The sequence below is a fragment of the Megascapheus bottae genome, chromosome 8 (genome assembly GCF_031878675.1).
Source record: "Megascapheus bottae isolate mThoBot1 chromosome 8, mThoBot2.hap1, whole genome shotgun sequence".
Lineage (NCBI taxonomy): Eukaryota > Metazoa > Chordata > Mammalia > Rodentia > Geomyidae > Megascapheus > Megascapheus bottae.
In genome coordinates, this window is record NC_143516.1 from 18,140,594 (window position 1) to 18,159,751 (window position 19,158).

Below are 19,158 nucleotides of genomic sequence, written 5' to 3' on the forward strand. Positions count from 1 at the left end.
AGTATAAATACTTTGTTTTCTCATTCTACTTCTGATTAAATTAAACTAGAACATATAACATTTAAATATTAGAAAGGCTACTTGTGTTTTTTGCTTAGTCTGTAACAAGCTCTCAAGGACAATCTATCTAAAACATCCTATTGATTAAATAAAGTTGGTATTTCATCAACCGCTGAAAATGGAAAGCTTTCTGAAATAAATGAAACACACACATACACAGTTACTTTGTACACACAATAACATCTCTCATAACTTGAGTTTATTGTCTTAAAATTCGTTAGATGATAAAAAATAAAATGGTAAATTAGTCCAACCTGGAATAGGGATATATAGTTTGTACCAAAGTGAAAAAAACCAAGGAAGGACTCTTTCCCTCAAGAGAAAATTCTTCTCGTTCATACAATCTCAATACCTCCCTCTGGCATTTATTCTTTGAAGGTAACCTTAATTATCTAGTCTCCCAGGGTTGGAAAAGCCCAGGGATTCTGGGCCCACAATAAGAGAATCTTTCCACACAGCAGCCTTGGGATGCTATGATACTATCATACTTCTGGGCAGAAAAGCAGCATGTGTTGTGTGCTACTGATTCACATGAGGGTGCATGGCAGCTTAGACCTCCAACCGAATTAGCTGCAACAGAGAAACATTGTTAAAATATACAGTAACTTCACCAGCTTGTCCATGACCTGTAAATGCCACTTTGCAGATTCCGTTGGCCAAGTTCCAGCTTCCAAACCTTGGTTACCAAACTACTGGCTACCAAACATCCAGTTTGAATGCCCAGTCCCAATCCGGTTGAGTTTTGTGCCCACTACGCTTCACCTTAGAACAGCTACATCAAACTCGGCACAGCAAGCAGAACTCAAGGCCTTTCTCACCTCTTCTGTGTGGGACATCATTCCTCTGCTTCTCTTTCTACAAGACCCAGCTCAAATATCCTGGCCTCCAGGAAACAAATCTTCTTCCACTGAGCGCCTACAGTACATTACTGTGGCTACATTCTGCAGCTTCACCAAAGCACTTGGGGCTCTGATGCACCCAAATGCAATTGAACATTGTATTTCCAGTTTTAGAAGACAGTGCTCACATAATAAATATGTAGTACATATGGATGAGTAAATGAATAATAAAAATGAGAGATGATCATATAAACACTCTACATGTTGCTTACAAAAGGATAGCTCCTCCGTGTGATTCTTAGTAACAGTAAGCCCCAGCTGATCCCAAATAACCCATGAGGCTCCTTGCCTCCTCTCAGCTATTCATCAGCTCCCCATGCTTATTCACTTCTCCATCTTCAAATAATCCACCACTCTACTCACTCCTGCTCTTTATTTTGCAGTCTGCTCTTGTGTAATACAGGTACTAATTTATTTGTATCTAATCCTACATATACAAGATAAAATCACTTTCAAACTTTGCTTTTAATATTTTTTGCTAATTCATCTATGATCAGAAAGAAAAGATAAAGGGAAGCAGATTATTTATAGTCAAGCATTGCTTGGATAAGACTCTATCCAATGTCGGAGTCATTGTCTACATTAATATTAATAGACCTTTCACCATCACCATTATGTTTCTCAATATCAGTATGAAAAAAGCTTTGCACACCTTTTCTTTGGTGCAATCTCACTGCATATATGAAAGATCATAAAACATGTATATCTTAGCTGGGCAAGGTGGCTCATGCCTGTAATCCTAGCTACTCAGGAGGATGAGATCTAAAGATCAAGGTTCAAAGTCAGCCTGGCACAAAAGCATTTGAGATTCCTATCTCCAATTAACCTCCCATGACCCACCAAAAAAAAAAAAAAATGTGTATCTTTTGACATAGCTATATGAGTATGTCCTAAGGACAGACTATAGTTTCAAAGTCTGTGGCTTCTCCAAACCTCATGCCGAAACTTAATTCTCAATGCAAGAGTATTACGTGTGGCCAATGTTTGGAATATGATTAAGCCACATGGATGATATCATGAGTAAGGTTAATGAATGTCCTTACAAAAGCACTTGATAAAATGTCATCCCTAGAAAAGACCTAACAACTCTATATCTGTCACAAGGATCTGGAACAACTTCAGAAATAAAATTTAAAAAAAATTCTACTACTTATAATTTACCCAATCTGTGGTATTTTGTTATAGCAGCAAGAATGGATGATAAGTAAAAGGAGGGGCTGGGAGTTTGGCCTAGTGGTAGAGTACCTGCCTAGCATGTACAAAGACCCAGGTTCGATTCTTCAGTACCACATATATAGAAAAGCCGGAAGTGGTGGTGTGGGTCAAGTGATAGAGCGCTAGCCTTCAGAAAACCCAAGGACAGTGCTCAGGCCCTGAGTTCCAGCCCCAAGACTGGCCAAAGGAGAGAAGAGGGAGGGGGGGAGAGAGGGGGAAGGAGAGAGGGGGAAGGGGGCGAGAGAAGTAACTGGATAAATTTTCTAAGATATGTAGACAGGATCACATCCATACAACATATTATTCAAGGTGCAGGCATATAGTGACACATGTAAGCAATTATTAAAAATAACTGATATGTCAAACACAGTAATACATGCCTATAATCCCAGCTATTTAAGAGGCAGAAGTAGGAGGAATGAACTCTGAGGCCTAATAAAAGCTTCAGATCCTATCTAAGTTATTAAAGCAAAAAGGGCTGGGATCATGGATTTGAGTTGTAGCACACAAGGCCAATTCAAACACTAATACTACCATCACACCTAGAAAAATGTGATGTATCTATATACTTAACTATTGAACAAGTGTCCCTAAAATATTAAGTGTAAAAATTAGATTATAAACTGTGTAATCTAGGGAAGGGGGGAGGGAAATGAGGACAAAAGCATGAGAAGGGGTATCAATGTGTGAGAAGTAATGCACTTACTACCTGGCGAATATAACTGTAATCGATCTATATATTACCCCAACAATAAATTTTTTTAAAAAAGAGATTAAGTAAAGCTTTCTTTAAATTAAAAAAAAAATGATTCATCCAGGCACTGATGGCTTAGTCCTGTAATCCTGGCTACTTGGGAGGCTGAGATCTTAACACCATTGTTTGAAGCCAAGCAAGCAGGAAAGTCAGTGAGACTCTCATTGTCGCAATAAAACTACCAGAAAAGCCAGAAATGGCCCAAGTGCTAGAATGCTACCCTTGAACAAAAAAAGTTCAGGGACAGAGCCCAGGCCGAGTTCAAAGATCCAAGACTGAAACCAAAAAATAAAAAGTGTGATCTTCTTTTCATGAAAATGGTATAAATACTTTTTAAGTCTATGTGAAAAAATATTAAAGGCCACAAGAATACACATTAAAAGCCGGACGAGATGGCTCTCACCTGTATTCCTAGCTACTCAAGAGGCTGAGAGCTGAGGATCAAGGTTCAAAGCCAGCCGGACACAGTTAACCTCTAGAAAATGGGAAGTGGGGCTTGGCTCAAGAGAAAGGCAACAGCCTTGAGCTGAAGAGCTCAGGGACAGTGTCCAGGCCAAGTTCAAGCCCCATGACCCCTCCTCAAAAAAAAAAAAATATATATATACATATATATACACATTAAAATGAGAATAACTTGTGATCTTTATGATAAGATCATGTGTTTGGGCCGGAAGTTTGGCCTAATGGTAAAGTGCTTGCCTAGCATGCATGAAGACCCAGATTCAATTCTTTGGTGCCACATACATAGAAAAAAAAGCAGTGTGGTACTATGGCTCAAGTGGTAGAGCTCTAGCCTTGAGGAAAGACCAAGGACAGTGCTCAGACCCAGAGTTTAAGGCCCAGGACTGGACAAAAAAAAAAAATCATATGTTTGACTAGAAATACATAAGTTGACCTTCTCTTTTTAAAGATTTCCCACAAAGCTCATTTTATTACTGATGAAAATAAAAACTTTTGGTGCTATAAATGAACCCAACACCTCATGGATACAAGGCAAGTACTCTACCAGAGTTATATCCCAAAATCAACCATTTGTAATGTCATATGAATGCCAAAGAGTTGGTGATTAGAAATCAAGACATGTGGAAGTTTTGTGCTCTTTTCCCTCTCTTAAAGTATCCCTTCTGTTTCCTTCAAGTTCTTTAAATTAATTGTATACAGTTAAAAGCCTAAAGTAAACTAGAATGAAGACCAAGTATCAAGGGAGTTTTATCTCCTAGTGTTTGTTTTTTTGGCTTTCGATATAGGGCCTCACTATGTAATCCCCACTGTACCTGAATGCTCAATCTTTCTGCCTTGGCCTCTCAAGTGCTGAGGTTACAAGCATACATGTCACCATGTTCCTGTTCTCAGTTTTCCAAAGAATGTTATGTGTTTTTGGACTTACATGCACTGACAGTGAAGTGTTTTGGTTTTGTTTTTTTCCCTAGAACCAAGATATAGAATACAGACTACACGCAGTTCATTATCAGAGAAGTGATAAGTTCTTCACTTACAATATACAACTATACAAGAAGAATCTTTGAAAAAAAAAAAAAAAAAACGGGCCGGGAGTTTGGCCTAGTGGTTAAAGTGCTTGCCTAGCATGCATGAAGACCCGGGTTCGATTCCTCGGTACCACATACATAGAAAAAAGCTGGAAGTGGTGCTGAGTCTCAAGGGGTAGAGCTCTAGCCTTGAGAAAGTCCAAGGACAGTGCTCAGGCCCTGAGCTCAAGCCCACGACTGGCAAAAAAAAAAAAAAAAAAACAAGAAGAATCTTTGGCAGACAATATTTTCTACCAATCCCCAATGCAAAAGTAGATTTCTAAGAGCAATGTCCTGCAAATAGGATAGCATATGCCTGTAATCTCAGCACTCAGGAGGTAGAAGAGGATTAAGAGCTTGAATCCAGTCTGGACCAAACATTGAGACTCTGTCTCAAAAAGAAAAAAAAAAAAAGTACAAAAATAGCAATATAATATGTGAAAAGACCTTGTAAAAAACTAACTTCTAGACAGGTGAGAAAATGTCTTTCAAGATCAAAACATTGTTCCACCTACTAGAAAGACAGTTTATGATCTGAAACCAGCAGGAAAATACTCATTTTCTTTCTCATGTAGGTAATTGATAAACACAGTGGGAATTAAACATCTAAAAAGACAGTATTTTTAAAGTATGTTTGGCAATCTGAGAATGAAAAAAATGCTAATTCTGTTTACAAAAAGTAGTGCTCCACAAATATCTACTTGTAAACAGATGTATTCCAAACACATCTTTCCATCAAAATGATGTTACATGATAACTCTTAGTCTGGCCCACAAAATCTACTCAGCTGTAAAAAGATATATGTATTCTATACTGCCTTTTTATGTGAATGGTAATGGTAGTCTAAGTAAAGAACCAGAATGCTGGGCCTGGAGTTTAGCCTAGTGGTAGAATGCTTGCCTAGCATGCACCAAGACCCAGGTTCAATTCCACAGTACCACATACATAGAAAAAAGACAGAAGTGGTGCTGAGGCTCAAGTGGTAGAGTTCTAGCCTTGAGAAAATCCAAGGACAGTGCTCAGGCCATGAGCTTAAGCCCAGGACTGGCAAAAAAAAAAAAAAAAAAAGAACCAGAATGCTAAAAGAACCGCTCTCACAAAGGCTCTTCTGCAAAAAGATACTACCTTTTCCAGAGGGCAGACTATAACCAAATGGTTGACAAGGGGGTTAAAGGACCAGCTTCATATCTCAAGGTACAAGGCCAACCTAGCTCCAGCATCTTTCTCTGATGCATCTGTAACATAGTTCAACTCTCCCCTCTATCCAACACTGCTTTCTTTCCTTCCTACCAGTCCGGAGCACTCCATAGTAAACCTCCCTACAAGCTATTCTGTCTCTAAGATTATTTCCAGCATCTAAATCAAATAGCTCATGTAGCTAAGCCTAACACAGTTCTAATACACTCTCCCCCTCTCTCTCTCTCTCTCTCTCTCTCTCTCTCTCTCTCTCTCTCTCTCTCTCTCTCTCTCCCTCTCTCTCTCTCTCTCTCTCTCTCTCTCTCTCCACACACACACACACACACACACACACACACACACACACACACACACACACGTGGGGGTAGGGGTGGGCATAGGGTTTGAACTCGGCCTAGGCACTATCCCTGAACTATCCCTGAGCTCCTCAGCTCAAGGCTACCACCCTACCCTTAAACCAAGCCCCACTTCCCATTTTTTAAAGGTTAACTAGAGATAAGAGTCTCAGGTCCTTTTGTGCACGGCTGGCTTTGAACCTTGATCCTCAGATCTCAGCCTCCTGAGTAGCTAGAATTATAGGCATGAGCCTCCATGTGCAGCTACACTCTATATTTTTATATATATTAAACATAGGCATTTTCATATGTGAATAGGTCCTACAATTTTTATGTATATAGAAACTAAGACTCGGAGAAGGTAAATCACTTGGCCAACATCATTCAGAGAAAAAAAAAAAAAAAGGAAATCTGAGATGCCTCTATGAATGTAGGCCTACCAAATGGAAAAACAATCACTAATTCTACCTGCTACCAAAAGTTGTTAGATGATTTAAGGCTGAACCAGCTCAGAGGTCTGTAGGTACTCAGGAATGAATCGTATAATAAAGCATGCACAACTACCGAACAGGAATTTATAAAAGTACTTGAGATCTAGGGTCACTAAAAATCTAGCTAAACCACAAAGTGTCATATATCTTTTAGTCTAAAACAAAAAAGGAGAATCCCAATGGAACCAGAATTTCAAAATAATACTACATAACTGTAATCTATTTCCTTACTAGATCCTTAAAATAGTGATTGGCAAGTCTTCTCCACCTACAATCAAAATGCTGCAGCATGTTTACTGTGTAGGTTGATGGTACTTCTCATACTTCCTTGAATTTTACTTGAATCCAAGCAAAAAAAACTTCTAAAAGTATGTATCCAGGCGCCTATGGCTCATGCCTATAACACTAACTACTCAGAAAGCTGAGATTTGAGGATTATGGTTTGAAGCCAGTCTAGGCAGGAATGTCCTTGAATCTCTTATCTCCAATAAACTACCAAATTTAAAAGCTAGAAGTGGTGCTGTGGTACAAGTAGTAGAGCCGTAGCCTTGAGGAGGAAGAAAAAACAAAGTTCAGGGACAAAGCTACTCAGGAGGCTGAGCTCTGTAGATCAACCTTCACCCCTGTCAGGAAAGTCCATGAGATTCTTATCTCCAATAAATCACCAAAAAAGCCAAGTTTCAAACCATCCTGAGCCATATAACACTCTCTTTCAAAGTAACAAGAGACAAGGAGAGAGGGAAGGAGGGGAGAGAAAGAAAGAAAAAGGAAGAAGGAAACGAGGAAAGGTAAGGGGAAGAAAAGTAAGCTTCTAATCAGAGATACACAGCTTTAGAAAGGCATGCACAATATTGTTAAATCTACTGAGCTTATCAGTTACAATGGTCTAATGTTTTCCAGCTAGAAGGTACCACTTGTTTAAAAAAATTTCTCACACTTCTTTAAGGTAGAGCAATGATTCTGGAGCCACCAGAAAGAAGGAAAAGAGCGCGGCGTGGCCGCTCAGGCCTGTAATCCTAGCTACTCAGGAGGCTGATATTTAAGGATTGCCAGGCACCAAAGAACATGAGACAGTTATCTCCAGGAAGGGGGGCTGAGATTCAAGAGGTAGGGCAGTAGCCTTGAGCTGAAGAGCTCAGGGACAGTGCTCAGGCCCAGAGTTCAAGCCCCAAGCCCATTCCCCCCAAAAAAGGAAAGGAAATAGCTCACTTGAGAAAGACAAGAAAGGGAGTGAGCGTGAGACTGTGTGTATGAGGGGCAGGGGAGCATGAGAGCTAACTTAAAGCTTTTACTAAGTCAAAAAGCCAGCCTGGGAAACCACAACAGTTACCAGGACAGAATAGGAATGCTGACTCCATAAGAACCGGACACCAAGCCCAGATTTCCACTGTGTCCCCAAATATTCAGGACCTGTCATGCTATAAGTGACTAATATTTTTAAGTGAATAACTACTTTTACTGATCATGTATTATTTGAGAAGAACTGTACTAACTTATCACCCATAGCCTTTAAGGTAATAAGAGGAGCAAGGAAAGTGAGGTGTAAAGATCTGACTTTAAGTATAAAATATGATTGTGTAAAATGCCATGGTGACTCTTTGTACAATAACTACACCTTAAAAAAATGGTTCGTTTGGTATTTTGTCAGTCATGGAGCTTGACCTCTGGGAATGGGTGCTGTCCCTGAACTCATTTACTCAAAGCTAGTGTTCCACCACTTTGAGCCACAACACCACTTTGGGTTTCCTGGTGGTTAGTTGGAGATAAGAGTCTCAAAGGACTTTCCATCCCAAACTGGCTTCAAACTGTGATCCTCAGATCTCAGCCTCTGGAGTAGCTAGGATTACAGGTAGCACCTCGATCAGATGGGGGGAAGGAGCAAGTATCAGTAGCAGGGAAGAGAGCCAAGGAAGAGAGTGAAGGAGAAATGTTCTAAGTAATTCATATGCATTTGTGTAATATAACAATGAAACTAGAAAAACAAAATCCAGGGCTTGACACAGGAAGGAACCCCTTAATAAACATCTGAAGGGTCAGTCTCATCATCTCCTCCTCCACCTCCTCCTCTTCTTCTTTTATATACAGGAAATTGAGGCCCAGGACCACTGCCTTTCCTAAGATGTCAAATCTCTAAATAGTTGAGCCCAAAGTCTATCCTATCCAATAAGTCAAAGTACCTACTCACTTGCCATATCAACACCTAGATGAAGGCTAGAGCTAAGAGTGCAAAAGAAAGAGGAGAATACAAGCTGACTAGAAGTATCAGCAAACATCTCACAAATACAGTAAGGTGGCTCCTGAAGGTAAATTAATCCTACTTCAAAACAGCAGATATACACCCAATGGGGCCTATACACGCATTCCCAATAGGTGACATCTAATCTCTTCCAATGGGAGCACTGTGGGGTCCTTGGAAGAGCAGGTACCCTGTTTAAAAAGTGAGTGGTGTACATGGAGTATGGCTTCTAAAGCTCAGGGTTGTGTGTTAAAAAGCCAGACGGAAATCGCCTCACCTGCCTTCAATAAAACCCACCTACATCCTTCTCCCCTAAAAAAAAAAAACTGCTTGTCCCAAAGGCCCTCAAAGAACTGTCCAAATAAGTGCGCAGCACCCTGTAAAACCACGTTTCGGTAGTAAGAACAGAAGCCTCAGTCACGTCTTGGCTATATTCCCCACAACTCTCTCCAAAAGGAACATTCGGGCACTGCATGCGGTTCTTAGGCTTCTTTCTCAAAATGTGAAGCAGAATTAGACAGAGGATGACTTTTTTTTTTTTTAAACTCCGGGCTGGGAACGGAAGTAACTTCAGATTCTCTTCCTTCCTCAAGCGAGCTAGAGAATTAAAAGCACCCCCCCTCCCCACCCATACCCGCCCTACAGTATAAACGACGCGGGCCTTTTCACCTGTGGCAATCCACGGAGCAAGCCTGGATTTGCAGGGAATCGAGGCTCTTCTTCACGGGGCGGGGGTGGGGTGGGGGAGGACCGAAAAGGATTCATTGGTGCCTCAAGTCTTCAATAGGATCATTCCTCCCAACTTGGGCAGCCCTTCCTTCTTCCTTTTCTTCCTTCCCACCCTCCCCTCCTCCTTCCCTCCAGCCCCGGGCACACACGCGGGTTTGCCCGCGCCGCGCGGCTCCGTGGGCTGGGGCGAGGGGAGCGCGGCCGCCGCACCGGACGCCCCGGGGGGGTGGGGAACCCCACGGAGTCCGCAGCCCCGACTGTCCCCGCGCGCGGACGCCGGGCAGGACCCGCCGCCCGGTCCCCGCCACCCGGCGTGGGCAGCGCCGAGGGGGCCGCGGCGGCCGCGCAGAGTGGGCGCTTCCTGAATCGCATTGTCCACGCGCCGGGCGCCCAGGGCCCCGCGGACGCGCCGTCCGCGTCGGGGAGGAAGTTGGCGGTCGCCCCGCCGGCCCCCGAGTCTTACCGTTCTTGGCGTCTCCCGCGGCCGCAGTCCCCGCGGCGGCGCCGGCGTTCGCGCCGCCCGTGCCCGCTCCTCCGGTGCCCGCCGCGCCTCCGGTGCCCGGCGCGCCCGGTGCCGCCGCCGCCCCGCCGCCGGCTGCCGCCGCCAGGGCCCCCCCGCCGGCCGCCGAGCCCGCCGCGCCCGCCACCGCCAGGGCCCCGGCTCCATTTTCCTGCTCGTCTCCGCTGCTGTTGGCGCGCTTGTTTTTGCGGCCGCCTTTGCTGGTTTTGGGGTTGGGCATGTCGCCCGCTCCCCGGTGCCCGGCGTCAGGGAAGGCGGATCCCCTCCGCCGGGCCGCCGCCCGCGCCGCGCCGCGTCGGCTCGGGGAGGGCGCTGAGGGAGCCGCCGCCCGCTCCTCAGGAACCCCGTCTAACCGCGCGGCCCGCGCCGCGCCGCGCCATGCCGGCCGCCGCGCCCTCCCCGGCGTCCGGGAGCCGGCGCGCGGCCACCCGAAGCTCGCAGCCGCGCGGGCGCTGCCGCGGGCCCGGGGCGCGAGCGAGGAGCTCGGGGGAGCCGAGGGGAAAAGGCGGGTCTCGGGCTTGTTTTGATTCGGCTGCGCTGACACGCTCTAGGCCCGCCCCCTCTCGTGACGGCAATGGGGATTCGGCCTGGCCACGCCCACTGCCTGACGTCAGGCGCGCGGCCCCGCCCCGGTGACGTCACGCCCCGACGGGCGCGCGCCGCCCCTGCCTCCGAGTGACGTCATCCTGCAGCCAGCCCCCCCGGGGCCTCCAGAGCTCCAGGGTCTGAGATTCCCAGACGACCCCGACACAGTGGGGACCCAGGATTAGAAAGGCGTGTTCTGGAAACACAAAGCAGGTGACTAGACAGGAAAAGCAAACAAAGGATTCGGGATTCATTATCCATTCCTTGGCCCCTTCATTCAGTAACTAAAGGAAGGGAATTGAAGTCCTAGACAATGGTGGTGACCAGAAGGGTTTCCGAATGGGACCCCACCATCATTTTCACACCACATGTGGCCATCAAACCAGTGCCTTAGGAAGGGCAAGAAGGGGGAGGAAGAGGAGGGAAAGGAAGCGAAGGTGTGATGGCAGAGGACCCCTGGGGGAAAAGCTTCAGTTTTATTTTTTACATTAGTGGGATCTGACCTCAGAGTTTCTGGCAATACTCTGCAATTTGACCTAGCCACTCTTTTGCTTTGATTTGTTGCTTTCGTTTAGCTGGTGTGGTCCTGGTGAGAGTGGTACTTTGGGTTGGTTTTTTGATTGTATTGGAGATTGAACTCTTGAACATTGCCTGCAGACACTCTACCACTTGCACCATGCCTCCAATGCCTTTTGTTTGCATTTTTCCAACAGAGTCCCATGCTTTTTGCCAGGGCCAGCCTCCCAGCTTTAGCCTCCCAGTAGCTAGAATTACAAACAAGTTATCACTCTACACCATTCACACTGTAATTTTATTTTGCCTTTTTATCCCAGATCAGCATTTCCCCATCCCTCAAGTCTAAGTACAAATATATCACTTTCCTCAGAGTGACCCTACAGAGACACCTTCTAGAAAAGTTGCCAGAAATGTTACTATTTTTTTCTCTTCCTCTGCTTCTGAATACATTGACTGTATTTATGTTACCTATTTTCTGGTCTATCTCCAATATTCAAGTGAAAGCTCCATTCATAGATTTTAATGTCTTGGGCACTTCTGGGAACAACTGGCATAAAATGAATGTATGTAAGACTATCTCAGCTGATTATTGGTCTTCCTTTAGTATAACCTTTCATTAACCTAGCTGTTCAGTCAAGGTTCTGTGGGGGCATCCTGAATCCAACAGTGACCCTCAGGCAAATGGTGGAAGAAGGTCATCTTCACAATCACCTTAGCTAGGGTTCTGTCCTACAGGACCCCCAAACACCCGGAAGAACACTGAATACTCCAGAGCAATTGCTGATGGACTTTTTAGAAGAAAACTCATAAACTTTTTCATATATTTTCATGTCTGTCCCTACCCCATATGGTATCTTTCTTTCTGACTCTGCAGTCCAGCATAAAGGCCTGCTTATAGTCAGTGTCCAATAAAAATCTGTTGAATGACATATAAAGTGTTCTTCTGGCTACATTTTGCTGGACCTTAATGTCTCAAACCATTATTACTCTATGAAATCTCTGACAATCCAAAGCTAGACTTGTTGAAGGTTTTATACCTTCCTCACCAAAATGACCTGTGTCTCCACCATGATGGTAGAAACTATGCCTATTTGCAATTGTATCTTCTGTGCCTATCCCAGTACATGGTATGTACTACACGCATACAAATACAAATAAGTAAAAGTACAGATGGTTTGGTCTGCGGTGTATGCCACTCTTGGAGCTTGGATTCAGGCCTAGGTTCTGTCCCTGAGCCTTTTTGCTCAAAGCTCTCTAGTGCTTTAAGGCAACAGCTCCATTTCTTTTTGCTGGTTAATTGGAAATAAGAGTGTCCTGCTCTGGCTAACTTTGAACAGGGATCCTTAGATCTCTGCCTCCTGAGTAGTTAAGACTACAGATGTGAGCCACTAGCACGCAACCAAAAGCACAGATGCTTTTAAGGTAGGTGAAGCAGAACTTGGCATGGATTAAGTAGTGAAGTCAAGAAATTCTGAAACTGAAAAAAGTAATGACAGCTAATAAAATGGAAGCTGTAGAAGGAGGACAGTTGAGTTGTGGAGGTAGATAAAGCGTGAATGCAGCCCATTCAGTCTTAGCTTAATTTCATTGCTAATTCACTGGAGATGATTGAGGAAAATCTCAAAATCTTTTGTTAATACTACTTTGGCCTTTCCTTTTCTCCTCTTTTGATTGTTTTGTTAAAGTGATGGAGATGAAGAGCTTACAGGCTGGAGTGCCAAAATGATTGAGATAATTATATTTTTCCATAAACACAGTGCTGTCATGCCATATTGATTAAAATTAGTGTGCATAGATAAAAGCATAGCTATTAAAGTAGAAAGACAGCCAACCAACTGGGAAAAGATATTTACCAATAATATATCAGACAAATTCTTAATATCCAGTATCTACAGGGAACTCAAGAAACTAATCCCCCCCCCTCAACACCCAACAAACCAATCACTAAATGGGTAAGAGAACTAAGGAGAGACTCATCAAAAGAAGAGGTTAAAACGGCAGAAAAGCATATGAGAAAATGCTCATCCATGGTCATAAAGGAAATGCAAATAAAAACAACCCTAAGATATCACCTTATCCCAAAAAGAATGGCCAAGATTTTGAACTCAAACAATAACAGATGCTGGCGGGGTTGTGGAGAAAAAGGAACCCTACTGCACTGCTGGTGGGAATGTAGACTAGTTCAGCCACTCTGGAAAGCAGTGTGGAGGTTTCTTAAAGAACTGAAAATAGGCCGGGAGTTTGGCCTAGTGGTTGAGTGCTTGCCTAGCATGCACGAAGACCCAGGTTCGATTCCTCAGTACCACATACATAGAAAAAAGCCAGAAGTGGTGCTGAGGCTCAAGTGGTAGAGCTCTAGCCTTGAGAAAGTCCAAGGACAGTGCTCAGGCCCTGAGCTCAAGCCCAGGACTGGCAAAAAAAGAAGAAAAAAAAAAGAACTGAAAATAGACTCTCTACTATCCCGCCGTACCACTCCTAGGCATCTGTCCTAATCATCATAACCCAGGATATGATAAGGACACCTGCTCACTTATGTTCATCTCTGCACCATTCACAATAGCCAGGCAATGGAAACAATCCAAATGCCCTACTGCAGATAAATGGATAAAAAAATGGATATGGGGGGGTGGAGGGGAGGGTAATGGGTACCAAGACATGTGAAAGGGTATCAATGTATGTGAATTAATGCACCTTCTGTCTGGCAAATATCATGTAACCCTTTTACTAATTACAATAAAAAATTTTTTAAAAAATGTGATATAGTCAAGACCAAAGGAACAAAAGGCGCATGGTACCTTAATATGTGGCGATTAGATCCAAACAGGACAAGAGTACAAGGATTCAATATTTGCATACCCAATGCTATGGACATGAGAATGGAAATATAAACACAACTACACAAACATAAAAATTTATGATACTATAGACATAATTACATAGATTAATATGTGTCTATGACATACAAACCCTCAGCCTAATTTTAATTATGTTCTAAAATCTAAGTGCCAGTGATTGTATATAGAGACTCCCTTATTTATTAAACACATCATTTGAAATATGATGTAAAAATCAATGTTAATAAATTCTTTAATAAAAAAAAAAAAGGAAATGGACACTTTCTGGAAGTTACACTGTGGCTCAACTTGGTAGAGCACTAGCCTTGAGCTGAAGAGCTCAGGGACAGCACTCAAGCCCAAAGTTCAGGCCCCACAACTGACAAAAAGAATTGGACACTTTTACACACACACACACACACAAATATAATTGGCTCAAAACGCACAGACATACAGCCAACTGTAATTCTGGTTAACTATGTGACCCACCACCTTCCCATTCAAACTGCAACAAAATGAAAAGGTGGAAGGAGAGCTGACACTTCTTCCATGCTCAACCACATGAACTATTTTTAATCTTAGTCAAATTTGATGCAGAGGATACAGTTCCATTTTACTGCTACAAAGACAATACACTAAAATCAAGATGTTATAAGCAAAGTTTAGCAGAAGTTGAAGGACACCATTCCTTATGTTCCTCATGCTGTGTGGAATTTTGCAGAAATCCTTCTGTCCTGGCCCTTTTCTTTCCCTTTTTCTCACCATTTCTGAAGGAGTGAGAAGGGATGGAGGGAGGAAGATAGAGAATGGTGAGGCCAATCTCTTCCCTTAGATGCTTCCAGAAAGGAGCTCTAGAAAAAAATGAGGGCATTTTTTTCATTATTTTTTTTCATTAAAGAATTTATTAACATTGATTTTTACATCATATTTCAAATGACATGTTTAACAAACAAGTGTTCAAGGAGGGAATCTCTATATACAATCACTGGCACTTAGTATTTAGAACTTAATCAAAATTAGGCTAAGGGTTTGTATATCATAGATACATATTAATTTATGAAATAAAACATTATGTCTATAGAATCATAGGTTTTTATGTCTGTGTAGTTATGTTTATATTTCCAATACCATGTCCATAGCATTGGGTATGCGAATATTGAGTCCTCTCTCTTGTACTGTTTGATTTAATAGCCACATATTAAGGATACCATGAGCCTTTTGTTCCTTTGGTCTTGACTTGTCTCACTCAACATGATTCACTCTAGATTCATCCACTTCCCTGCGAATGCCATTATTTTATCTTGTCTGTTGGCTATGTAGAATTCCATTGTGTATAGATACCACATTTTCTGTATCCACTCATCTGCAGTAGGGCATCTGGATTGTTTCCATTGCCTGGCTATTGTGAATAGTGCAGAGATGAACATAGCTGAGCAGGTGTCCTTATAATATCTTGGGTCATGATGTTCAGGATAGATGCCCAGAAGTGGTATGGCGGGATCATAGGGAAGGTCTATTTTCAGTTCTTTAAGAAACCTCCACACTGCTTTCCAGAGTGGCTGAACTAGTCTGCATTTCCACCAGCAGTGTAGTAGGGTTCCTTTTTCTCCACAACCCCGCCAGCAACTGTCATTGTCTGAGTTCAAAATCTTGGCCATTCTTGTTGGGGTAAGGTGGTATCTTAGGGTTGTTTTTATTTGCATTTCCTTTATGACCATAGATGATGAACATTTTCTCATATGTTTTTCTGCCATTTTAATCTCTTCTTCTGATAGGTCTCTCTTTAGTTCCCTTGCCCATTTAGTGAATGGTTTATTGGGTTTTGGGGGGATTAGTTTCTTGAGTTCCCTGTAGATACTGGATATTAAGCATTTGTCAGATGTATTGTTGGGTGAATATCTTTTCCCAGTTGGTTGGCTGTCTCTCTACTTTTGCGACTATGTTTTTATCTGTACAGAAACTTTTTATTTTTAGGTAGTCCCATTTATCGAGTCTCTCTCCAATCTGTTGTGACCCTGGGATTCTGTTCAGGAATCTGTTGCCTGTGCCTATGAGTTCCAATGTCTCTCCTACTTTATCATGTAGCAGTTTCATGGTTTCCGGTCTTACATTGAGGTCTTTGATCCACTTTGAGTTAATGCTTGTGCATGGCGAAAGGCTAGGGTCCATTTTTAGTTTTCTGCATGTGGCTGCCCAGTTTTGCCAGCACCAATAATTGAATAGACTGTGTTTGTTCCATTGTATATCTTTTACTCCTTTGTCAAATACAAGTTGCCTATAGGTATGTGGTTCTATTTCTGGATCTTCTACTCTGTTCCACTGATTTTCTGGTTTGTTTTTGTGCCAATACCAAGCAGTTTTTGTTATTATGGATCTATAGTAGAGTTTGAAGTCTGGTATTGTAATACCACCAGCATTGCTCTTTTTGCCTAGAATTGTTTTGGCTATTCTAGGTCTTTTCTTGTTCCATATGAATCTTTGGATTATATCTTCTATATCCGTAAAGAATGTCTTTGGGATTTTGATGGGGATTGCATTGAATTTGTATATCAATTTTGGCAGTATAGCCATTTTCACTATGTTGGTTCTCCCTAGCCATGAGCATGGGATGTCTTTCCATTTCCTAGTGTCCTCTTTAATTTCTTTCATTAGGCTTTTATAGTTTTCATTGAATAATTCCTTTACATCTTTGGTTAAGTATATTCCTAAGTATTTTATTCTTTTGGGGGCTATTGCAAATGGGATCATTTTCTTGATTTGGCCTTCTGTTTCTGTATTGTTGGTGTACAAGAAGGCTACTGCCTTCTGAAGGTTAATTTTGTATCCTGCCACTTTGCTAAAGTACTTTATTAATTCTAGAAGTTTGGGAGTGGAGTTTGTTGGGTCACTCAAGTAGAGGATCATGTCATCTGTGAATAGGGATAGTTTAATTTCTTCTTTCCCTATGTGGATCCCTTTGATGTTCTTTTCTTGACTTATTGCTCTGGCTAAAGGTTCCAGCACTATATTGAAGAGAACTGGAGAGAGTGGGCATCCCTGTCTAGTTCCTGATTTTAGGGTGAATGGTTCCAGTCTTTCACCATTTAGTATAATACTGGCTGTAGGTTTTTCATATATGGCTTTCACTATTTTGAGGAATGTACCTCTTATTCCTATTTTTTCTAGTGCTTTCAACATGAATGGATGTTGGATTTTGTCAAATGCCTTCTCCGCATCCAGAGAAATTATCATATGATTCTTATCCCTAGCTCTATTGATGTGATGTATTACATTGATTGATTTGCGAATGTTAAACCAGCCTTGCATCTGTGGGATGAATCCTACTGGATCATAGTGTATGATTTTTTAAATTTGTTTCTGGATTCTGTTGGCTAGTATTTTATTGAGGAGTTTTGCGTCTGTGTTCATTAGAGAGATACGTCTGTAGTTTTCTTTTTTTGTTGGGTCTTTCCCTGGTTTGGGGATGAGAGTAATATTAGCTTCATAAAATGAGTTTGGTATTGCTCCTTCTGTTTCTATTTCTCAGAGGAATTTCAAGAGTATAAGTGTTATTTCATCTTTAAACGTCTTGTAAAAAAAAAAAAAAAAAAAAAAAAAAACGTCTTGTAGAATTCCGCAGTGAATCCATCTGGACCTGGGCTCTTTTTGGTTGGCATTTCCCTGATTGCTTCCACAATTTCGTTGTAAGAGATTGGTTTGTACAGCTTGTTTACCTCATCGTTATTCAGTGTGAGTAGCCTATATTTATTTAAGAAATCATCCATTTCTACTAGATTTTCTTGTTTCTTTGAATATAGGCCCTGGTAGTACCTATTCATTATGGACTGAATTTCTTGGGAATAAGTTGTGATTGTTCTGGTGGGGCCTCTAATCTTGTTTATTTGAGTCTCCCCTTTCCTTTTTTTGAGTAATCTTGCCAGGGGTCTATTTTGTTGACTCTTTCAAAGAACCAACTTTTTGATTTATCAATTTTGTGTATAGCAGATTATTTCAATCTCTGATATTTCTGATTTTATTTTTGTTTTTTTATATCCTTTTAGTTGTTTTAGAATTAACTTTTTCTTGCTCCTCTAGGTGTTTCAGTTTCTTTTTTAGGCTATTTACGTGCTCTTCTTCTGTCTTTTTAATATATGCTCCTAGTGTGATAAATTTGCCCCTTAAAACTGCCTTTGCTGTGTCCCATAAGTTCCTTTGTGATGTCTCTTGATTGTCATTACATTCAAGGAAGTTTTGAACTTCTTTTCTGATCTGATCTGTAACCCAGAACTTATTCAAAAGTGTGTTGCTTGGCTTCCAAGTGTTTGAATGTTTTTTGACTTTCACTGTATTGTTCAGAATTAGTCTGCCTCCACTGTGGTCAGATAAAATGCATGGGATTATATCAATCCTCTTGTATCTGCTTAAGTTTTCTGTATGAAGTATTATATGATCTATTTTGGAGTGTGTTCCATGTGCTGCTGAGAAAAATGTAAAAAGTTTTGCTGTTGGGTGGAAGACTCTGTGTATATCTGTTAAGTCTAGCTAGGCTATGGTGTCATTTAAGTCTTTGCTTAAGTTTTATTGAGTTGACCTGTCATTTGCTGAGAATGGCGTATTGAGGTCTCCCACTATGATTGTGTTTGAGTCTATCTTGTTCTGTAATTCTAAGAGAGTTCGTTTGACGTATTTGGGTGCTCCCGTGTTGGGGGAGTAAATGTTTATAACTGTAATATTGTGGGTATGCATTATACCCTTTACTAATATAAGGAGGGCATTTTTACATCTACACTTGGCTTCTCAATTCCCTTATCAACTCATGTGCTCAGAAATAACACTTTAAAAATGTACAACTGTACCTCAGATTTCCTTCCTCTAACCTTCCTCAGCCCCATCTCCCAGTTCTCTGCAATATTAAAACACAGTAGCAAATCCAGGCCTTCAAAGGTAAACAATGTTAGCCTTTGAAGAAAGGGTTGGGCAGTTCTTCTGGGCTGAGTTAGAATACAGAGATTGTTTGAATGCTTTGTTTTCTTCCTTTGGCATTTTGTGCCTTTCTTTCTGAACTCTTGGTATCAGCTAAATTGAGTTAGGGTTAAAGTATGAAGTTATGTGTTAAGTATAGCTAGAACAAGAGATTAGAAACTGAGTATCAAAGTTAACCAAATTAATTCCTTGTCTTCTTTCGTAACTCCACCATGCCATCCCTGAAGTCTCCATTTAATTGACTGCCATTTTAATCCTTGCAGTTTTCAGAATTTCTCGGGTTCACTCCTTAAATACTG

The 19,158-nt window shown here is 41.9% G+C and overlaps 1 protein-coding gene across 1 annotated transcript in view; it reads right to left on the reverse strand.

The window, feature by feature from the left end:
* Window positions 1-10,331, reverse strand: part of Heca (HECA ribonucleoprotein granule regulator) — a 43,104-nt gene extending 32,773 nt beyond the window's left edge. Inside the window, exon 1 of the mRNA XM_090338026.1 lies at window positions 9,906-10,331. Coding sequence (XP_090194152.1) covers window positions 9,906-10,182 — 277 coding nt within the window. The 5' untranslated portion in view covers window positions 10,183-10,331. The remainder of the gene's footprint in view (window positions 1-9,905) is intronic.
* Window positions 10,332-19,158: the final 8,827 nt, after the last annotated feature.